Source organism: Patagioenas fasciata, chromosome 5 (assembly GCF_037038585.1).
Source record: "Patagioenas fasciata isolate bPatFas1 chromosome 5, bPatFas1.hap1, whole genome shotgun sequence".
NCBI lineage: Eukaryota > Metazoa > Chordata > Aves > Columbiformes > Columbidae > Patagioenas > Patagioenas fasciata.
Genome location: NC_092524.1, coordinates 36,895,913 through 36,915,682, shown reverse-complemented (window position 1 = coordinate 36,915,682; position 19,770 = coordinate 36,895,913). Strand labels below are relative to the sequence as shown.

The following is a 19,770-nucleotide window of genomic DNA, read 5'->3' as shown; positions in this document are numbered from 1 at the left end:
TAGGAGGATTGAGAAATACCTTGTTTTTGCAAGGGGCAAAGGGTTTTTTTGTTCCCATAACCTAGCCTCTATCATGACACGTGCTGCAAACCTAGAGAAGAGAAAACAACTCTGGTGCTCTGTTGTAAAAAAACTCAACATGCCAAGTAAAATTTTCTGTTGTTTGGCTTTGGTGTAGTTTCATGTCTCCAGTAATCACGCTGTCTTTGCAACACACAAATATCTAAGAAACTCTGGCATCTTTTATGAGGCTGCTGTTGAAAGGTTTCTACCAGAATTTTGATCTGTTATATCTCTCTCTCTCTAAGATCTTGGTAACTAAAAGTTCAAGACTTCGCCAGGTAGTGGTGATGTTTACATCAGTTTTCTATTTGATATTCCTCAGCCATCAAGAACAAGTGATGGATGCCCATACTTTCAGTTTGAGAGCTTGCCTCTGTGCTTTCATAGCTGTGGGGGTTATGAACTCCTGCAGAGCTCCGGAATGCTGGAGCTCGGAGAACAGAGAAACATATGCTACATGATTTGAACTAAAGTCCTGGACCATTACTCAGCATGTTGGTCAATCCCAATGCCCGGCTCTACTTTACAACCAAGGCAGTGCCAAATGCTGGTGCTGGGTGCTTCTGGTCATGATCTACTTACTGGAGTTCTAAATAGCGCTTTCCTGTCGTTGTGGTGTTTCTGGATGGTTTAGTTGTTGGTGTTGGTTGTTTTTTTGTTCTTGTTGTGGGTTTTTTGTTTGTTTGGTTGGGTTTTGTTTATTTATATTTTGTTATTTATGTTTATTGTTTGTTTATTGTTAGTATTTGGTTGGTAGTTATTTTTTGTTTGATTTGGTTGTGGGGTTTTTGGGGTTTTGTTTGTCTGTTTGTTTTGATTTGTTTTTGTCAGAGAAATAGAGAAGATTAAGTCCCTCTAAAAGGCTTGTCTGTTCCCTCTCCACTGCGTACTTAGGGAGAAGCGTTCATATCTGGTACACAATGGTTAAGGTGCAATTACTTTGCAAGGCATGGCAGCTTTAATATCCTGTCTGACAAATATTCGTGTATCATTCCTGTGGCACCGAAATTTGGAGCTACATGAAACGGTCTGAGGAAATATTATCTGATTGTCACATGTTTTCTTAGTTGATATGTGACAGGAAGAGCAGTTCAGTTGTTCAGTTAAGAGACCTCAGAATGTTTCTTTGTGGAAACAGTGACATTTCAACCACAGTGTGACTCTGTATAAAGGACTTGAACAAAGTGGAAAGAAGACTAATACATAAACTAGTCTTCTTTCAGGCAATATTTTCAGTATACTAATTGAAAAGTGTTTTCCTAGTCTTCTGCATCCTATTTCCATGGATTCTAGGGTCCTGATAAACTCATAGGATGAGGTACACCTCTTTTAAAAGTACTTCCTCAGCATCTTGGAAGGAACAGAGCACATGTGTACTTTGGATCCTGCCCTGTACAAAAAACCATCACTTTCCAAAGCTTTGATAGACCTATATGTCAGTATGTACAAAAAGTTGTTGGCAAACAATCTTCCCATTTGTGGCAATAGCCACTTGTACAACATTGTTGTTTGTTAACTACTCAGTGCCTATACAATTACTCAGCTAACTGGGAAGCTGGACAGCAAAATTTTAGAACTAAAAGAATACATTTTTCAGTGGAGAGTTCAGTCTTAGGTGAAGCAGCAGGATAAGTCACATTTAATTCTTAAAGAAGTGCTGTTGGATTTTAATGACCCAAAATGATCAAGATACCTAAAAATTATGCTGGCTTTTTGTGAAACTGGGTATTTATCTAAGGAGAAAAATTAAAAACCCAACAAAGGATCTCTTTAACTGCTTGAAGTTCCTATGATGTTCACATCTGATTCTAATGAGAATCCAACCTACTGTGTAGACAATAGCTAAGCGAATCAGAAGTTACTCATAAATGGTTTTGCTTCTTTAGCCCCATTGTAGTTTTTATGTTGTTTTTCACTCCAGCTTGATTTTCTTGTCAGTGGTCTTTTTGTGTGTGAATCCTTTAGTAAATGATGCTTAAGATAGTGAAGATCATCTTTCCCTGACAGAAAGCTGGAATATATTTGATAAACCTATCAGCTTAATAAATTTCAGGAGAATAAAGGTAAATTAAAATGTTTTCTCTGGTTAACTTTTATGTGAGAATGAGAAATTTGTAATTAACTAATAAACAGGTGTTCAGATAAAGTGATTAACAACTAGTAGCTCAGTATACATGCAATTACTGTTTTCAGTGCAATATTGAAATAAGTTACAAAATATTTAAAAGCACAAAGGTTTTTTAAGTAATTATTGTGATAATTACTGACTTTCAATAGGTTATATTACACCAAGAAGGCCATATGGATGATGGTTTAACCTTACAAAGATGTCAGCACGAGGAATCCCAGGCTGCTCGAATTATTCGCAATACTACAAGCTTATTCAGCCAGTTTATAAGGTACTTGTTACCGTCTTACACACAATAGTTCTTTGTTTCTTAATTTGTTTTTTTAAAGTATTCTAAAATCAGAGTTTCTCTAACAAAATCCATATTTCCTGCTTTCAAGTATTTGTATTTAAAAGCTATCTGCAATATGTTTTTACTGACTTAAGTTAGCCATTTTGATGACTAATGTCATTAAATAGATAAAACAACTTGTTTATTTACATGAAATCTAATGCTTTGAAGACAGAAACAAACTAGATCATATTCCAGGTTGAAGAAAATATGCTAAATGATTGAAGTGTAACTTCATTGCTATGTACTCTACAGTAGCTAGGACTTCACAATACTAATGAAAGGGTTCCTATTTTTTTAATTTTTTGTGGTAGACCAAATATTATAGTTAACTCTATTGAAATTTGTCAAACTAATTGAAAGAAATATCAATGTCTAATACTGTTTAGATCAAAAACGTGAGGGTAAACCACAGCAGCACCAAGTCCACAAAAAAAAAAAAATTCAGAAGGAAGAATAAAATAGACCTCTGAAGGTCTTGGAGACAAATACCAATTTATTGTCTCCAAAATCTCGACTCCAACATTTTTGCTGTGTGTTTTTAATCACCCATGTTGTCGATCCTCCTGCTTCTCTGTCATCTCTCTGATCATATCTGGAAGATTGAAAGATCCAGTTCCCTCTGGTGAACTGTGTGCAGTGTAACTGTTGACACACCTGAGTGACAGGATGCCATCCAGAGGGACCTGGACAAGCTTGAGACGTGGGCCCATGTGAACTTCATGAGGTTCAACAAGGCCACGTGCATGGTCCTGCACCTGGATCGGGGCAACCCCTGGTATCAATACAGGCTGGGAGATAAAGGGATTGAGAACAGCCCTGCCGGGAATGACTTGGGGGTACTGGTGGATGAAAAACTGGACGTGAACTGGCAATATGCACTTGCAGTCCAGAAAGCCAACCACATCCTGGGCTGCATCAAAAGGACCATGGCAGCAGGTTGAGGGAAGTGATTCTGCCCCTCTGCTCTCCTCTGGTGAGACCCCACCTGGAAGCCTGTGTCCAGCTCTGGAGCCCTCAGCACAGGAAAGACATGGACCTGCTGAAGAGGGGACAGAAGAGGCCACAAAGTGATAAGAAGGATAGAACACCTCTCCTGTGAGGACAGGCTGGGTGGGGCTTTGGGCAGCGTGATGTAGTTGAAAATGTCCCTCCTTATTGCAGGGGGGTTGGACTAGATGAGCTTTGAAGTTCCTTTTAAACTCAAACCATATGATTGTATGATAACATATTATGTGCAGTTACAACAATTAGGGCAGAAGGCTAACTGTAAGCTGAGAAAGTAAAACTTCTTTTTCTCAGCTAAATTATAACATGAGCATTCCTAAATTTACCGTTTAACCAACATGTTTATTTGCAGCGCTATGTATTTATGGATATTCAGAGTCAGTAACAGCATTGCAGCAGAGAGATGATGACTGTATCTGATAATAAGGAATAACACAAGTTGTGATTCTAAGACTTTAGGTCATAATAGTATTTATCTTCCAATTTTTTGCTGTATTAGAGGGCAATGCAGTTAGTAATTACAGTTCCGTAAGAATTACCTGGGATTGGAATGTTCCACTAACTGTACAACAGAAATCAAAAAATAATACGGAAACAGTTACGGCTGTTTCCATAGATCAGAACACCAAAGCCATTGGATACTTGGACATTGTGAAACATGCGATATATGAGTAGTCTAAGCATGGAGTCAGTACTACAAAGGATATTAGAAAGTCAGGGAAATTAAATAATTTAATATGACACCAGACTGGCTTTGTCATAATCTTGATTTATTGAAAAGGTTACATAAAGAGTTGCATGTGGTAAGCAGTTGCCTGTTGTCTTCGGTACACATGTGGCAAGATAATACCTTTATTTTTATTGAACAATACAATCTCTGCCAATAGGAAAACAAAAGTTTTGGACATGAATATAACTTAAAGCAGTTTATCTCTATTGTTATGTAGCTGACTGAAGAGCCATTGTGTCCTCAAGATATGTTGAATCTTAATGAACTATTGACAAAATGAACACGAAAAGTTACTGTATTTGTCACATTTAATCCCTAGTTTGGTTGTCTGAATTCAAGCCTGTATTTAAATAACATTATTTATGAAATAGGTTTTCTGAATGAAAATTTGGCTTGCTTTCACCATATTTATGCGCTCACCTCAGCTTAAATTTTTCCTGTCCTCTTGAAGTATAAGTTGTATTTAAAAAGTTTTATTCTACTGCTGCACATCATCTGGCTTATCTGTTTGTACACAGTTGTTCAGAATCTTTTCTGTCACTTATCAGTTTAGCTTAGTTTTGACAGGCCTTTATTACCAATAAGTTTAAGACTTCACATGGAAATAGTTCTAAACTGATTATTCTGCTGAGTGCTTTAATATTCAGATAGTGAAGAGAAGTATCAGGAGAACTATCTTAGGTATGTGGTTGTATTTGACTTTTTGAACAATACCTTTAACTATGTTAGTTTGAAAATATGTGGCATTTTGGAAAACAATCTTATTATGCTATTTTATTTGTTACTTTTGTTCCCCTTCCATTCTCTCATTCTTTAGAGTGAATTGTTCATGACAGTTATCTTACATTGCCAAACTTACAGGATAATAGCTCTTTAACAATCAGCTAGACAAAGATCTTCAGTTCAGTCAGAGTTCTGTGTTTCCTTCACTATATGTTTCTGTCTGAAGATTTTTAGGGTAAGATACAATTCTGTGTCAATGTATATTCATTTCTAATTGCTGACATCAACATATAGAAATACACAATAAAATTGATAAGAATATACATGGTACTGAGCAAACTTTTTTCATAGTTCTTGACAGAAGCATTTATTACGATGATCAAGTGGTCATCCTTTCATTAGTGCCTAATAGGTCAAAAAATTCAAAAATAAGTTTATAATTAAGAATTGACTTCCACAGAAGTTGCATTTAAAACATCACTTCTTCAGTATCACCAGTGACTACACTACACCTTCATGTTTCTAGTGCTGAGGATATAAAAACAAAGCAACTTCTGCCAGCAATCAGCTCCTCCTAGATTATATTATTTATAGTAGTGAGTCAGACCTTGAAAAATGTGGTTGTCACCCAAATGCTTAAACAGGAAGGAGATGCTATTTTACTGAAAACTGAGATTCCTTGAAATGTTGTATATTTTCAAATTCTACCCTTCTTTATTTCCTATATAGATACAGACGACCTAATTACCAGTTAAAATTACCTGTTATTCTTGTGGTTTTTGTCTCAAAGACTCAATAACCGCTACTATTTTGCTCCATCTGTACATTACGCCTGTATCATCAATAGGATATAAAATACCTAAAAAAAAAAAATCAATTACTGTAGGAAAGGACTTATCTGTCTCATATTTTTGCTGACTTACATTGTTTTTTCTACTCTTTTTTTTTTTTTTTTTTTTCCCACTTCAGGAAGCTCTGAGTGCTTGACACCCAAACAATAGATATTTGAATGATTTGCAATTCAGATCAGCTGTTGCTCATGTACATACGTCATATGTATAAAAAGACTTGATTTAGATACCAGCAGAAAATATGTTGCTACATAATACTGTAAATTAGAGCGTGAAAATGAATAACGCTGCCAGTCTTTCTCATTGTTGTTTTACATAGTGGAAACAACAGAACACTATCACCCTCTGCCCTGCCTGTTGAGGAGATGGCTCAGACTCTGCAAGACCTGATTACTTACTTCCAGCTTCCCAAAGAAGACCTGGATCATGAAGATAAACAAAACAAACTTCGCTCACTCAAAAACAGACAAAATCTATTCAAAGAAGAGGTACAGAGCGAGGAATTTCATATTATTTCAATTTTAAGTCTGTCATACCACAAACATTAAGAAGAACCTAAGTATCATCTAGATGTATGCATATGATTTGTTATATATGAAGTTCCATAACTGAAATATATATATATATATATATAATAGACTGTAATGCCATAGGGTAACTTGCTATGACATATTTTTCACTTCCACGCTTGTTAAAGGGCACAAGCTCTCTCTTTCAAAATGCATTCTTAATATTTCTGACCATCTTTAAACAGATATCCTTTTTAAAAGAAACAGTTGTGACAAGAAATTTCCTTTTCTCTCTATGAAGTTATACAACCTGAATACCTCAAATGAGTAATAAAACTTAGATCAGTTATAGATGTTATTTCTGATGTCTTGTGTGCCCCAGGATGTGAAACAGGAACTTTTTTCTCTAGAAACTGAAAGAATGCTAGTATTGTGTAGTAGAATTACTCCTTTCTGAAAATGGAATAATTATGTTTCTGTATAAATAGGAAATATACTTTACAATGTTTTTAGTCGTGTTTGGATTGCTTCCAGGTTTTCAATACCATTTTAGTCTACAATGAAACTGAAGTTATAAATCTGTTCTATTATTTGAACCTGTTTGTTTTACAGATATTTAATTGGATAGTAAAATTTCCACCTTATTAATCAACAAAAAATTATTTGTCTATAGATTTCAAGGGTGGGGGGTGTTTTCCTATATAAGGAAGATTTTATGTAAAAAAAAAAGTTTGTTCACAAAAATTATAAAAGCCATTACTGTCAGTTTTGTTTATTCCTTTCTCTTTATAATACTTAGCTGAGTTAGGAAAAGTACTGAATCATTCTCTAAAATGGATGATTCTGATATACAAAAATACATATTCAAATCTGGTAAGCACAATAGGTGTGGTCTTTTGTTTTTTTGTCTTTTTTAAAAATCAAAGATGATGTAGGTTTTAAGTATATACAGAAAAAAATCTTTTAAGAGGACAACAACAAATACATTTTCATGTACAGCTGGCTTTCCTCTCTGTCATCTGTGTTTAGGGAATGCTGGCACTAGTTTTGAATTGCATTGATCGCTTGAATGACTACAACAGTGCAGCTCATTTTGCAGGAGTTGCAAGAGATGAAAATGGTACAGCATGGAAAGAAATTTTGAATCTTCTTTACAAATTGTTAGGTAAGTTCTTCAGTAATCTACTAATGTAATAAGACAGGATACGTATTCTTTATGTTCTACTTGCTGCTTTACCACTAAAGAATATGCTGTGTGTTATTCATTCTGTCATATAAACTGCAGAATTTCTTCCATATACTTACAGATATTTATTACAGAGAACAGAGTTTATTGAGCAATTATACACCAGAAAAACAAATCTCAACTATGGAAAATATTGGTGCAGCATACCAAATGCTTTTTTTTTTTTTTTTTTTAATTTAAATACACCTGTGGTGTGCAAATAAGTGTAAAGTATTGTTTTAAGAACTAGAAAAACTGGAAAGCAGTCTCTATATATAAAGCTGAAGAGAAGTCTGAAAGTAATAGTCAGAACTCATAGGTCTGTGGTTTGTCACTTGAGGCTTAGACTTATATGTTAATAAAATAATTACATAAACAGAAAAAAAGAGATTTATTTTTTCAAGTTTCAGTGCCATGCTTTCTACAGCAAACTGCTTATGTGTTGTATGGCCAAAATTACAGAGTAGGAGAAATATATATACATGTATTTCTTTAAATCACTAATTTGATAAACTGGGTTGCATAATTCCTCATATAGGAGAATTTTGTCTTTTAATGCAGTTTAAATACACTCTAATTTCATTATAAGGGGAGTTGGTCCCAAACCACAGTAAAATATACAAGTCAAGAGTTAAAACAAGAATAAAACAAACCAGGGGGAGTACTCTGAAGCATGAGGTTATTCAGATAGCACAGACACGCAGATGATTTTGGTGAAATTTTCTCATGGCTTTAGGAAGTAATGAGATACCGTTGTCTATATTTTGGTCCAAAGTTTAAAGAAAAGTAGAACTAACAAAAAAAAAAAAAAACAACCAAAAAACAAAACCCCACCTCTTTAGTGCTATGCAGGCCTTTTCAGATTTTTGTATTGATTTTCTTCAACAGACACGTATTGAACACACTGTATACAAAAAGCATTTTTCCCCCTGTGCTCAGTAATGATTTCTGGAAGAAAGAAAATCAGCATTGCTTGAAATACTTGTATGCTGATGAACTGTCAATGTGCAGTCAAATAACATTGTGTTCTGCACTGAAGAAGACTAAAAGCTATCCATTGTAGAACATGTTTAAATTAGAAGGTAGAGATAAAGAGTGCTCAACCTGCAAATGAGCTTAAACTTCTGCAAATTATCTACCTGCTCATTGGTAGGTATAAGTAGAAAAAGAAGTGTTTCAGCCTCTTGATCATGACTGTGCTTGAAATTTGCATCAAACAAGGGTGGCGGATTATTTCTATTTAAATTTAACAATAAAATAAAACATAAATAAACCACATTTTTTTCCTGAAATTCTTGTTTAATTAGTAGACCCCTGTCAACTTCAAAAACTACAGGCTCTTTAGAAACTATATAAGTTGCTCATATTTGAGTTAATGAAAATCATAATTCTTTATTACCATAACATGTGTATTTAGGATTTGTCTGTTTGTTATTTTGTGAAGTTGTTATAAAAACTGTGTTTAAATATACATGATTAGCATTGATTTAAAAAGGAAATCACCTATAAAATTATACCTTGTGGGTTTTTTTTCAGCTGCTCTCATTCGTGGCAACAGAAACAATTGTACTCAGTTTTCCAGTAACCTGGATTGGCTAATAAGTAAATTGGACAGATTAGAATCTTCCTCAGGTGAGGCTCACTTTTATCAATGTGAATTAACTATCAATATACCATGCACAGCTGTCTTACATTATAAATGTCAGAGCAGTGTTCCTTGAAAACAATATGTGTTAGAAAACAAATACGCTGCATTTTTTGCTTCTTAATCAAGGAAAGTATTACATTTAAACAACTATTATTGTGGCATTTTTTGGTTCCGTATATTTGATACATGCAATACCACAGCCAATCAGTGTTGAACGTGGCTTTGGTGAGTAAATGGATTGGGTCAAACAGTATCAAGACTACTGTCCCATTGCTATTGGATATCACTGTGTTGTTTGTGGACACAAGTACAAATAACAGAGAGAGAGAATTTTCTTTTTCATCATTGGGTATTCAACAAAATATTGAGATACTATACAGTACTTCCTAATAAAACCTTTATCTCTCTCACTGAAAACGAGCTAAACTTGCATTTTTCTCATGTGGTTTTAAAATTGTGGCTATTTTCAGAAGAAAGGAATTAACAGCTTAATAATGCATTTATGTCCAATGTGGTTCATGTCATAGTCATGTCCATACTCTTTAAAAGTGTTTTCATTCCGTTTTTAGGCTGGAGAAAATATAGTATCTCTTAAGATACTGTTATTTACTGAGCTTTTAAATTGTGTTCAGTTGCACAAATGATTTAGTGACATTATTTCTGTGGCCTTCAAACAGGTATTTTGGAAGTGTTGCACTGCATCTTGATTGAAAGCCCAGAAGCTTTAAATACAATATCTGAGGAGCACATCAAATCCATTATTTCATTGTTGGATAAACACGGGCGCAATTACAAGGTATTTTTGGAAAAACTGAGGATGTACTGATAATCCTTCAGTCATTTGTGGGAAGTGGAAGACAGACAAACAAAAACAACCTAGAGCAATATCTACGTGGAAATACGTGATTCTAGTACCTTTAAAGGAATAAAATAGCCTTCAAATACATGTGAAAAATAGCCTTGTTGGGATTAAAAAAATGTGTATCATATAATTACTTTTCATTTTCAAATACAGCAGGTATGTATGACAGGCAAATAGTTAAGAAATATTGATAACCACTCAGAATTTTGGATTTACTGAAAAAATAAAACATTCTGGTGGCTACAAGCATGTGAACAAAGTAGCTTCCTTTGTGATGCTGGGCTCTACAGAAGCAGTGAACTAAATTCTACACAGTCATTCATAACTTGAGTAATAATAATAGTAGCAAAAAGAAAAAAATAAAATGAGACATTGGAAAAATAACCCAGATATCTAAAAACACAGGTGTTCAGAAAAAAAAAAAAAAAAGAAAAGAAAAAAAAGAACAAAGAAAACAAAACAAAACTAACTGAGTTGTGGCAGAAGAAATAACAGCGGGAATTAATTTAGGCATCAATTTGCAATTTGTTATGACAGAAGAAGGTGAACAGTTTCTGGCTGTGATCAGGATGACATCACAACACAGAGGAGAATATAGTTTTATGTGTGATTTTCTGGTGTAAGTTTCCTTCTTCAATTCAAATTTTATTTGTGAGACTTTTGTGAAACTTATAACCTGGAGGAAGAACAGAGATAGTTTTAGTAAGTTGAAGTTACTGATTTACAGGAGAAAGTTATGTGGAAACCCAACCAATTACAGATACGGGAAATGAGATGACTATTTTTAAGCATGGTTAGGGAGTATGAACAGATAAAAGTAAACATTAAAAAGTTGCAATTACAGTGATAATTTTATCTTACTATTTTTAGCTGTTAGCAAGATGACTGCATGGTGCCAGTCACCTGCAGAAAGAACCTTTCAACTAGAGCATCTTGGTGTAGAAATCATAGTGAGAACTTAAAGCAGAAAAGGGAAATACTGTATACATGGGAAGAGTTAGACTGGCTAACGGATTTGCACATTTCCGTTTGTAGTGTCTTTAACTAAACATCAACAAGTAACGAAGTAATGTAATGAATTTATTTATCTGGGAACAGTATATCTTGTTCTTCTGCTAAATTAGAAATTCTGTTGTGATTTAGGAAATAAGAAACGGTGATCTTATTAACGAAATTTGTATTGGAAATTATTGATTTGAAGGATTTTTTTTTTTTATGAAAAGCCTTGTATTAGAAATATGCTCAACAAGTGCATAAAGATTATTTAAACAGTTTTTATATAAAATCTGAGTTGCTGATTTTCATTACTGTTATTAAGACACTTTGTAACTGAGTACTGGTCAGAGTTTGTGCAGTTATTTAAGTTACTACCTCTATGCTTCTGCTTCTGCCCAGTAAGAGAGATGGTAGAAAGGAAAATGCATGGGCTAGGACATAGCAAAGTTTGCAATACATTAGCTTAAACTGCCGTTGAGGGTGGTTTTGCACTAATTCACTGAGCGGAGAACAGGAGTGGCTAAAATAAATGTTCTGTTTTGCTGCTCCTTGTGTTTTGAGTTTCCTAATTTGCAATCAACAGTGTGAAGATGGTGCTTTGTCTTAGAGATGGTCTGTAAGAGTTTAAATCATTTGGGCTCATTGCTCAGTGATTGTCAGAACTCAAGTGCATCTTTAAGCTCCTTTTTTTTCTTTAATGAAAGTTTGCAGCTATGTCCCTCAGCATTAAACAACGCTATGTTACTGTGTTCTCTCTTTGAAAACCTTTTGCTCTGATAATCTGTGGGAGAATAATGTCAATTTCTTTCACTTTTCAGGCTGTGACAAAAAAAAAACCAACAAAACAAAACAGCAACTTTCTGAAACTCTGTTTTGCTTTGTAGTGAATTCTCTTAAATGTTTTTCATTTAAAAAAATAAATGAATTGCTTTTCATATTGAAAACATGCTTTCAGAACAGATTCATAAATAGTCTGAGAGTTGCAGTTGTGAATTGAAAACTAATTTTGCCCAGAAAGTTTTTGGGTTGCAGTAAATTTCTCAAACAATTTCCTTTTACATTTCAAATTGTTAATGAGATTTAATTAAAAAATTGTTAAGAGTTGACATACAGCTGTTCTAGCTTTTCTTTTATTCCAGTAGAAATAAGTATAAGGAATCTCAAAGGAAAGCTTTTTTGAGGCATTTTGCAAATGCTGTGTTCTGAGTTTGTGTTCTATAAATATTTGATATGTTCTATCAGTAGTACAGACTGTACTCAGTCCATATATGTGAAAAGTATTTAGAAAACAATGCTGATTTGTATTGTGTTCTTTCCTTGAGATCTATTCTGAATGTAAATTAATATATGCAGCTGCCTTTCTTTTGATTTTTTTTTTTTTTAATTGAAGGTTCTTGATGTACTTTGCTCTCTCTGTGTCTGTAATGGAGTTGCAGTTCGTGCCAATCAAAATTTGATCTGTGACAATCTACTGCCTAGAAGAGACTTACTCTTGCAAACACGTTTGATTAATGATGTGACAAGGTATGGTGACATGTTTTATTGTTATGTTAGAAAAAACTGATCTTACATGTCTTCAATAATTAATTGAAAAAAAAACTTGAGGTGTTCCATAGCTTTCAATATTGAGATGTGTTTATATATGAAGTGCTGAAAAGAATGCAGCAGTTGTAATGGAAACTGTGTTCAAATAGAAATGGCTAGATAATAATAAAGTCTGTTCTGAAATAGAAAGATGAAAGTTGTTGCTTCTTTCTCATTCAAAACAGAGCATGGCTTTACCTAATGATTATTACAGAGTATGTAAATATACTGTAAAGTACCTGTGTGCTTTAAGAGGGATTTAATTTCCTGGCAGTCTTACTCCTGTTAAAAAAAAACAAAAACAAAAACAAAAACAAAACATTTAGGAAATTATGATGTTATTCCTTATTTGACTATATTTCAAAGCACAAAACCTGTACCTTAGAAGGTGATTCTGCAGCAGATTTATAAAAGTCAGATATATAAAGTCATAAAATGGGTCTCTATTTTAAATATCAGAAGCAAAATGTGGACGTCTATACTGTTATTATATTTGCAAAGTTTATTTGGCTATCATACAGCAATATAATTTCTATGATGCATTTAATGTTTTACACTAACTGACTTACATCTCCTTTTTTTAGCATAAGGCCAAACATATTTTTGGGTGTGGCTGAGGGGTCTGCACAATACAAGAAGTGGTACTTCGAGTTAATAATTGATCAAGTTGAGCCATTCTTGACAGCAGAACCAACCCATTTACGAGTTGGATGGGCTTCCACTTCAGGTTATGCCCCTTATCCTGGAGGTGGAGAAGGGTGGGGAGGCAATGGTGTTGGTGATGACCTGTACTCTTACGGTTTTGATGGCCTTCATCTGTGGTCTGGTAAGAACTTTGTTCACTTCCACTTATTTTTACATTTAGGAGTTATCTACCTTTACCTTCAGAACCTGTGTGTATATAGGATGCTATTTTATGGTGAGCTACATTTGAAACTCCAGGATATCAGGAAGTTATTTAGAATTTCAGATCTGGCTTCTTTTCTGAGATTTTAGTCAAAATTGAATTATACTAATTAGGCTTCTTAGCAGATAGCTTCTATTTTCGTGATTTTGATCAAAAAATGGCAATTTCCAGATATAGATCAATTTTTTTCAAAATCAATGGATATTTTTATCTCAGACAAATTCACTGTATATGGATCTACATTTGCAGTATTCTTTCACTTTGTATCTACAATTGAAGTAAAATGTCATTTTAATGCTCACACTTATTGATAGATTTAATAAATTGCATTTAAATTTTGATAAATTATTTCATAGAGGATAATTTTGGCAATTAGAAATAAGAATTGCTACCCTATTATCAGCTTTGGTTGTTTTTAGAATGTAAATTTCTGTGATGTAGTTTCGAACTGAAAACCTGTATTTGCCTAGCTGTTTGAAAAAATATTTTTTCTGTTATTGTCTAAAATAGGCTTATCAGAAAAAAATGGAATGCTTGAGTAGGAATGCTTCTTTGTATAGTGATCTAGGAGACTCAGTCAGTACTGCAGTGAATTGGCTAAACTTGCAGTTTATAAAGAAAGGAGCTAATGGATGCCACCAAATGTGTATTTTGTGGTCACTTAAGGTTCAGTGACGATAAACTTGTGGTCTTATTACCCATTCTTTCTTCAAGCAAATTGAAGATGTTAGTGGGCTGAGTTAGCACAAAAGTGGAAGTCACCACCCATGCAGTTAGATAGATTTGAGTAAGAGCTCTAGAAGGGTCAAAGGAGGTTAGAAGAGGACTCATCTGAAGTGTTGCAGTTCAAATAAGTTTTGTAATAATGCCTGTGTTACAAAGAATAACCACTGAGGAAAATGGGGGAAACAGAACAAGCTGATTAGGTTGCTTTGGAGAGCGATTAGTGAGAGCCCTGTGGGTGCATAATTAGCTGGAAAGTGGCTTTGGGGCTATAAGCCAGGCTGTTTGTTTTGTTTTGTTTTGTGTGTGTGTGTTCCTGCCCTAGTACTATATTCAGGGAAGGGGAACTTGAATATCCTTTCTGTAAACAGTCGGGTTTGTCGCAGCAGAATACCTTTTGGCAGTGTCAATGTATGTTCCTATAGAAGAATCAAATTGCAACCCAGGAAATGTTGATGGTTGTTTTTACTTTCTTAAAGTTCCTAAATGCTCTCTAAAGAAAGAAGATTTCAGAGAAGAAATGAAGTGTAGGGCTATAAAATAAGAAAATATTTAGTAATAAGTTGTATTTCCTGAATTACATCATCTGCCATTTTTGTAACATCATTGTTAATCAAACTATCAATAAGCAATGAGAGGGGAAAGAAAAGTAGTAGGAAGTGAAACAGTTGCTAAAATTTCTAGAAGATTTTGCATATGTATTCTACTTACCTAAATATTTAACACAGACCTCTAATAATTAGGTTTTGTACCTAAAACGTGTAATCATCTGTCTTAATTGGTAAAGGTCTTCCATTCACATGGAAGATTTTGTTAAGAATATGAATGAAACATTGTATTAATATGGTCTAAAATTGTTATTTTCTCTGGCTTACACCTTTGTTAATCATTAGTTGTTTGATAGCAGACTGTATTAACTGGGTCTCTGCCTCAAGACAGAACTGAGTTGAAAACTGACTTCATTTTCTGGAATGAGATGTAGACATTTTTTTCCAAAGTTAGACATTTCTGGCCACATTTTCTCTGAAATGTTCAAACATTGAGTTAGGAACATAACATTTTGTTGTAAAGAACATTTTATAACAAGCTGTTTCACCAGGACTTTAGCTTTCTATGTTTCCTGTAAAAGTCTTTTAAAATTTGTTTGAAAGACTTAGGATAAACTTCAGTATCAGCACTCCCTGTAGATCTGCCTTAATTTAATGTGTTTCTTCCTGGAGTGTGTAACCATTCATGAGCATTAGAAATACGGGGAAAGACACAGACATTTTTTCAGTCCTTGTGTATACAATCTTTAATTATGAGTAGCATGCTAATTTTCCTTCAATGTTTCTCTTGCATACAGTATATTCCTTATATTTCTTAGTTCCTTGAAATGCCATATACAGCTAAGCACTCTTTAATTGCTCAGAAAATAATAGAGTGGGACCATGTAATTGAAACGTGTGTTGTGAATACACTGTACAAAAATATGCTGAATTAGATTCTATGGCCTTAATCCTAACATTTCCTAATTAGCATGTGTTTGACTTTTCAATTATATTAGCATTGTTCTAGCATAGGATTTTCTATATAAAATACCTGTATGTGTGCATACACAGAATTCAATTTTTTTTATTCAGCACTACTGAACAATTCTCAAATGAAAGAAATAATGATTTTTGGGAGTTCACTGGGAGACATCTCTAGCATACTCAACTAGAAGTAGCTGAATAAATCATTATTACAAAGTTAAACACTGTTTGAGCCTTAGAAATACAGTGCTGGAAAGTCTCTTAAATCTCATCTCCTGCAGTAAGGGAAAATTCAGAGTGCTTAAACTGTCCGGAACAGCTGACTTCTTAGGAAGTTCCAAACACAATAATTTGGTACAGTGCTTATCTGCTTCATGAAGCTTGCCTTACAGTTAAAATACAATGTTTTTAAGGGTATTGTTTTGAAAAAAATTTTGAATAGATATTTCTTGGCTAAAAATATACTCAGATAATCATATGAGATTGAAAAACTGCAGTTATCTGTAAATGTGTATGGTAAGATTACTTCAAATATATTATCTCTAGTTGTCACTATAATTGCTGAGTCCTGTGCATGGCTGCAAGGCTCCACCTTCTCAGGTAGGGAAAAAGAAGCTCCCTCTATTTAGTGTATGGCTGTGGTTGATGAAGAAAACCTGGTCCACTAAATCCTTGATCCATTCTGCCTTGTGATGCTGTAAATCCAGATATTGGTCATAATCACAGCTCCAGGAGAATGACAGAATCACAGGATGGTTTGAATTGGAAGGGACCTTTAAAGATCATGTAGTCCAACCCCCCTGCCATGGACATGGACACCTTCCGCTAGACCAGGTTGCTCCAAGACCCATCCAGCCTGGCCTCGAACACTTCCAGGGATGGGGCATCCACAAACTCTCTGGGCAACCTGTTCCACTGTCTCACTATTGAGTGTTCACAGTTATGTGAATCTGGTATTTTGCAGACAATTAAAGAAAAAATATGGATATATCATAGTTAGCTTTATAAAGAGGACATAATTTACTGTGCCTCAGAACTCTTGCATCAGGCTACTGGGTGAGCTTGTGTGATTTCAGCTGATCATGTTCTGTCTTACAGTGTCGGAGGTCTCAAGTGACTTGCTCAGTTTATATACTTTGCTGCCACATATCAACGTATCAACTTGAAGAATGTTGCCTCACTGGCTGTCTCTAAAAGCAGAACCATTCATAAAACAGATGAAGGCAAGATCATGCCTTCATGACTACAAACAAAAATCTTGATGGTGTTTTTGAGGAAATAATTTAATTTTTAAACCTGTAAGAGTCTGGTAAAGGCTTCTGATTACTGAATACTTTTATCCTAGGTCGAGTACCCAGAGCTGTAGCATCTGTCAATCAGCATTTATTAGCATCTGATGATGTGGTCAGCTGCTGCTTGGATTTAGGCGTACCCAGCATTTCATTCCGTATTAATGGACAACCAGTACAAGGAATGTTTGAGAACTTCAGTACAGAAGGATTTTTCTTCCCTGTTGTGAGCTTATCAGCAGGTGTAAAGTAAGTACAACTTAATTTTCATTGTTGTTATCTTCGCTGTCTTGTTGCACAAAATACTGTCCAAATTCATGTATGATTTGTTCTGTTTTGTTGTTTTAGTTCTGACCAGCCAGCAGCTGGGAGGGACGGATGTACTGATATGTTTGGTGATTATTTGGCTTAAGGGTGAAATGTTGACCCTGTTAATAATTTGACCATGTCATAGTGCCTGAAAATTATTATTTCATGGGTATTTGGTGACCTAGGGGAAATTAATTTTGTCTCATTCCAATTATGAGTGAAAAAACAAAAAAAAAACAAAAAACCAAAACACATTAGAAACACAGCACCACATCTGGCACTGATTAAATCCCTCACTGGCTTTCTCAGTAGGAAGTAAAAAGCCTATATCATCATGAAAGATACTATATTTACAGTAGGAAACATAATAAAAAATTACAAGAAACAGTTTTGGAATCTTATTGCTAATACTGCCCATTTCTTACTTGTTTTGTAACTAAAATACTGAGATCTGAATTTACCATTTTCATGTTTCTATTTTTATCTTACCTTTCATTAATTCAGGAAATCTTCTGCAGATGTCACTTAAGTGACCAAAAAAGTTGTGTTAATATTACATAGCTGACACAAAAGCAACAGGCTAGCTTTTGGACTGTTGTAACATGACTAACTTCTATTTGGTTTGTATTAAAACATCATTATTGTTGGTATTGACAGGCAACAATTTTAGGAAGGAAAGACAAATATAATGAATGAGAATTCTTGGGTAAGAAAGGTTGAAATTTTTCTTTCTGTTGTAGGCTGAGCATGATTTCTGCATATAATACAGATAAGTTATGAAAATTTTTCACTTTGAAGGAATGCTAACAGTCTACATCTCAATAGCTGCCAGAAACTGCCAAATGTAGAAGAAATAATCAGAAGTGGAGTAAGAGATTTTGGTGAAGGAGTGAAAAGATACAAAGGGCTGTCTTTTATTTGAAGGAGGATTTCTCTTATACGTGGTAATTTTTTGAGAGAAGAAGGTTTGGTATGACCAGAATAGAATAGCTTTCATAAGTGGAAGAAAGCTCAGGTTATAAATGGTTCATATATTTAGCAATTAAGAAAAAAGAAATCTTTGTTTCACTGAGATGAAGTAAATCAGATAACTAGTTGTTCTTTGATCAGTATTTAAATACTTTGAACATCTCATGCTTAAGAGAACCTTCCAGGTGAGGATGAGGGACCAAACATAATAAAGGAGGCCTAGGAAGGGCTTAATAAATTGATCATTTATTCTCTGGGAGTGACAATACTACTATATGTGGCTATGTTAGTACAAGAGCTTTTGAAAATATTATTTTTGCTGTAAAAAATCTGTCTAAACTGGTATATTTATTTTTCTTCCTTCTTATTTGATGTAGTTTGTGTATTTGTGAGAGCATCTTCCTTTGTAGTTAATAGCAGCTGATGGCAGTAACAGGTTATATGTCATCTTCGGTGTCTGGTAATATCAGAGAAACATTATTACATGGGAATCCTGAGTTCATCAGTGGAGGAGAGTGTTCTGCACTGGGCAGAACTTCTGTTGTGGCTTATCTGCTTTTCCTCTGCTTTGTGTGACTCTCTCAGTCTCTGATTCTGGATCTGCTTCATCATTCCATCATCAGATTTTCCCTCTTTAAATTTTTGTCAGCACCTGCGTACCCACACTATTTCTTATTCTGTTTTTCTGCTGTAAGTGTTTTTCCCATATCTATCATTTTTTCCTCCTTCTACCAGTGGTACTATGAGCTCTGCTTGTAATACTACCATATGGCCATTCAAACAATCAAGGAAATTAAGCAGCAATTCAGTATTGAGAATTCATTTTCTTTTTTGTCTTATTTTTATTCTATACAGATTTATTTAACCTCTTCTTAAAAAGCGTGTAAATGCAGAGATAAATAAATGAAATATGAGGTGAACTTTAAATGAGCCATCCAATGTGTTTTTAGGGAAGTTAGGGGTCTGGATATGTTGACATGAAAAGTCAACATCTTAAAAATGTCTAGTGCTTTTAGTAATTAAACATGGTGTACATTAAATACTGTTATCGTGAAGGTCTTGTATTTAACAGACAGCCTTTGGAGTGAGCAAAAGACTGTTTAGCATATTCTTGTCATTCAGGCTGCAAAAGCTAAGTAGAGATGCTAACCACTTGCTAGAGTGATAGGTGCCGTTGCCTATGTACAACCCTACTCCAAAATGAAGCAAAAGGAGTAGTAATTAATCTAAATCAATCTGTTTAACTATTGCTAACTATCTTTAGGAGTCATTGCTTTATATTTTATATCAATAAGGTGCACTGAAATAAATGCAAGAAATAAGGATTCTCTGTGCTCAAGTGTTTTCTAGTGTTTATTGAATGAACTTGTACTTGGATGTTGATTCACAAACAGATGGTGT

General features: G+C 34.4%; 1 protein-coding gene across 10 annotated transcripts in view; it reads left to right on the top strand.

Annotated features, from left to right (window-relative positions):
* The window catches only part of RYR3 (ryanodine receptor 3), a 255,759-nt gene that overhangs the window by 94,907 nt on the left and 141,082 nt on the right, over positions 1 to 19,770 (top strand). For all 10 annotated transcript variants that reach the window (XM_071809340.1, XM_065840054.2, XM_065840053.2 and 7 more), the window contains exons 12-19: positions 2,341 to 2,462; positions 6,154 to 6,322; positions 7,373 to 7,508; positions 9,105 to 9,200; positions 9,894 to 10,012; positions 12,465 to 12,598; positions 13,243 to 13,484; positions 17,148 to 17,340. In XM_071809340.1, the coding sequence (XP_071665441.1) occupies positions 2,341 to 2,462; positions 6,154 to 6,322; positions 7,373 to 7,508; positions 9,105 to 9,200; positions 9,894 to 10,012; positions 12,465 to 12,598; positions 13,243 to 13,484; positions 17,148 to 17,340 (1,211 nt within the window). The remainder of the gene's footprint in view (positions 1 to 2,340; positions 2,463 to 6,153; positions 6,323 to 7,372; positions 7,509 to 9,104; positions 9,201 to 9,893; positions 10,013 to 12,464; positions 12,599 to 13,242; positions 13,485 to 17,147; positions 17,341 to 19,770) is intronic.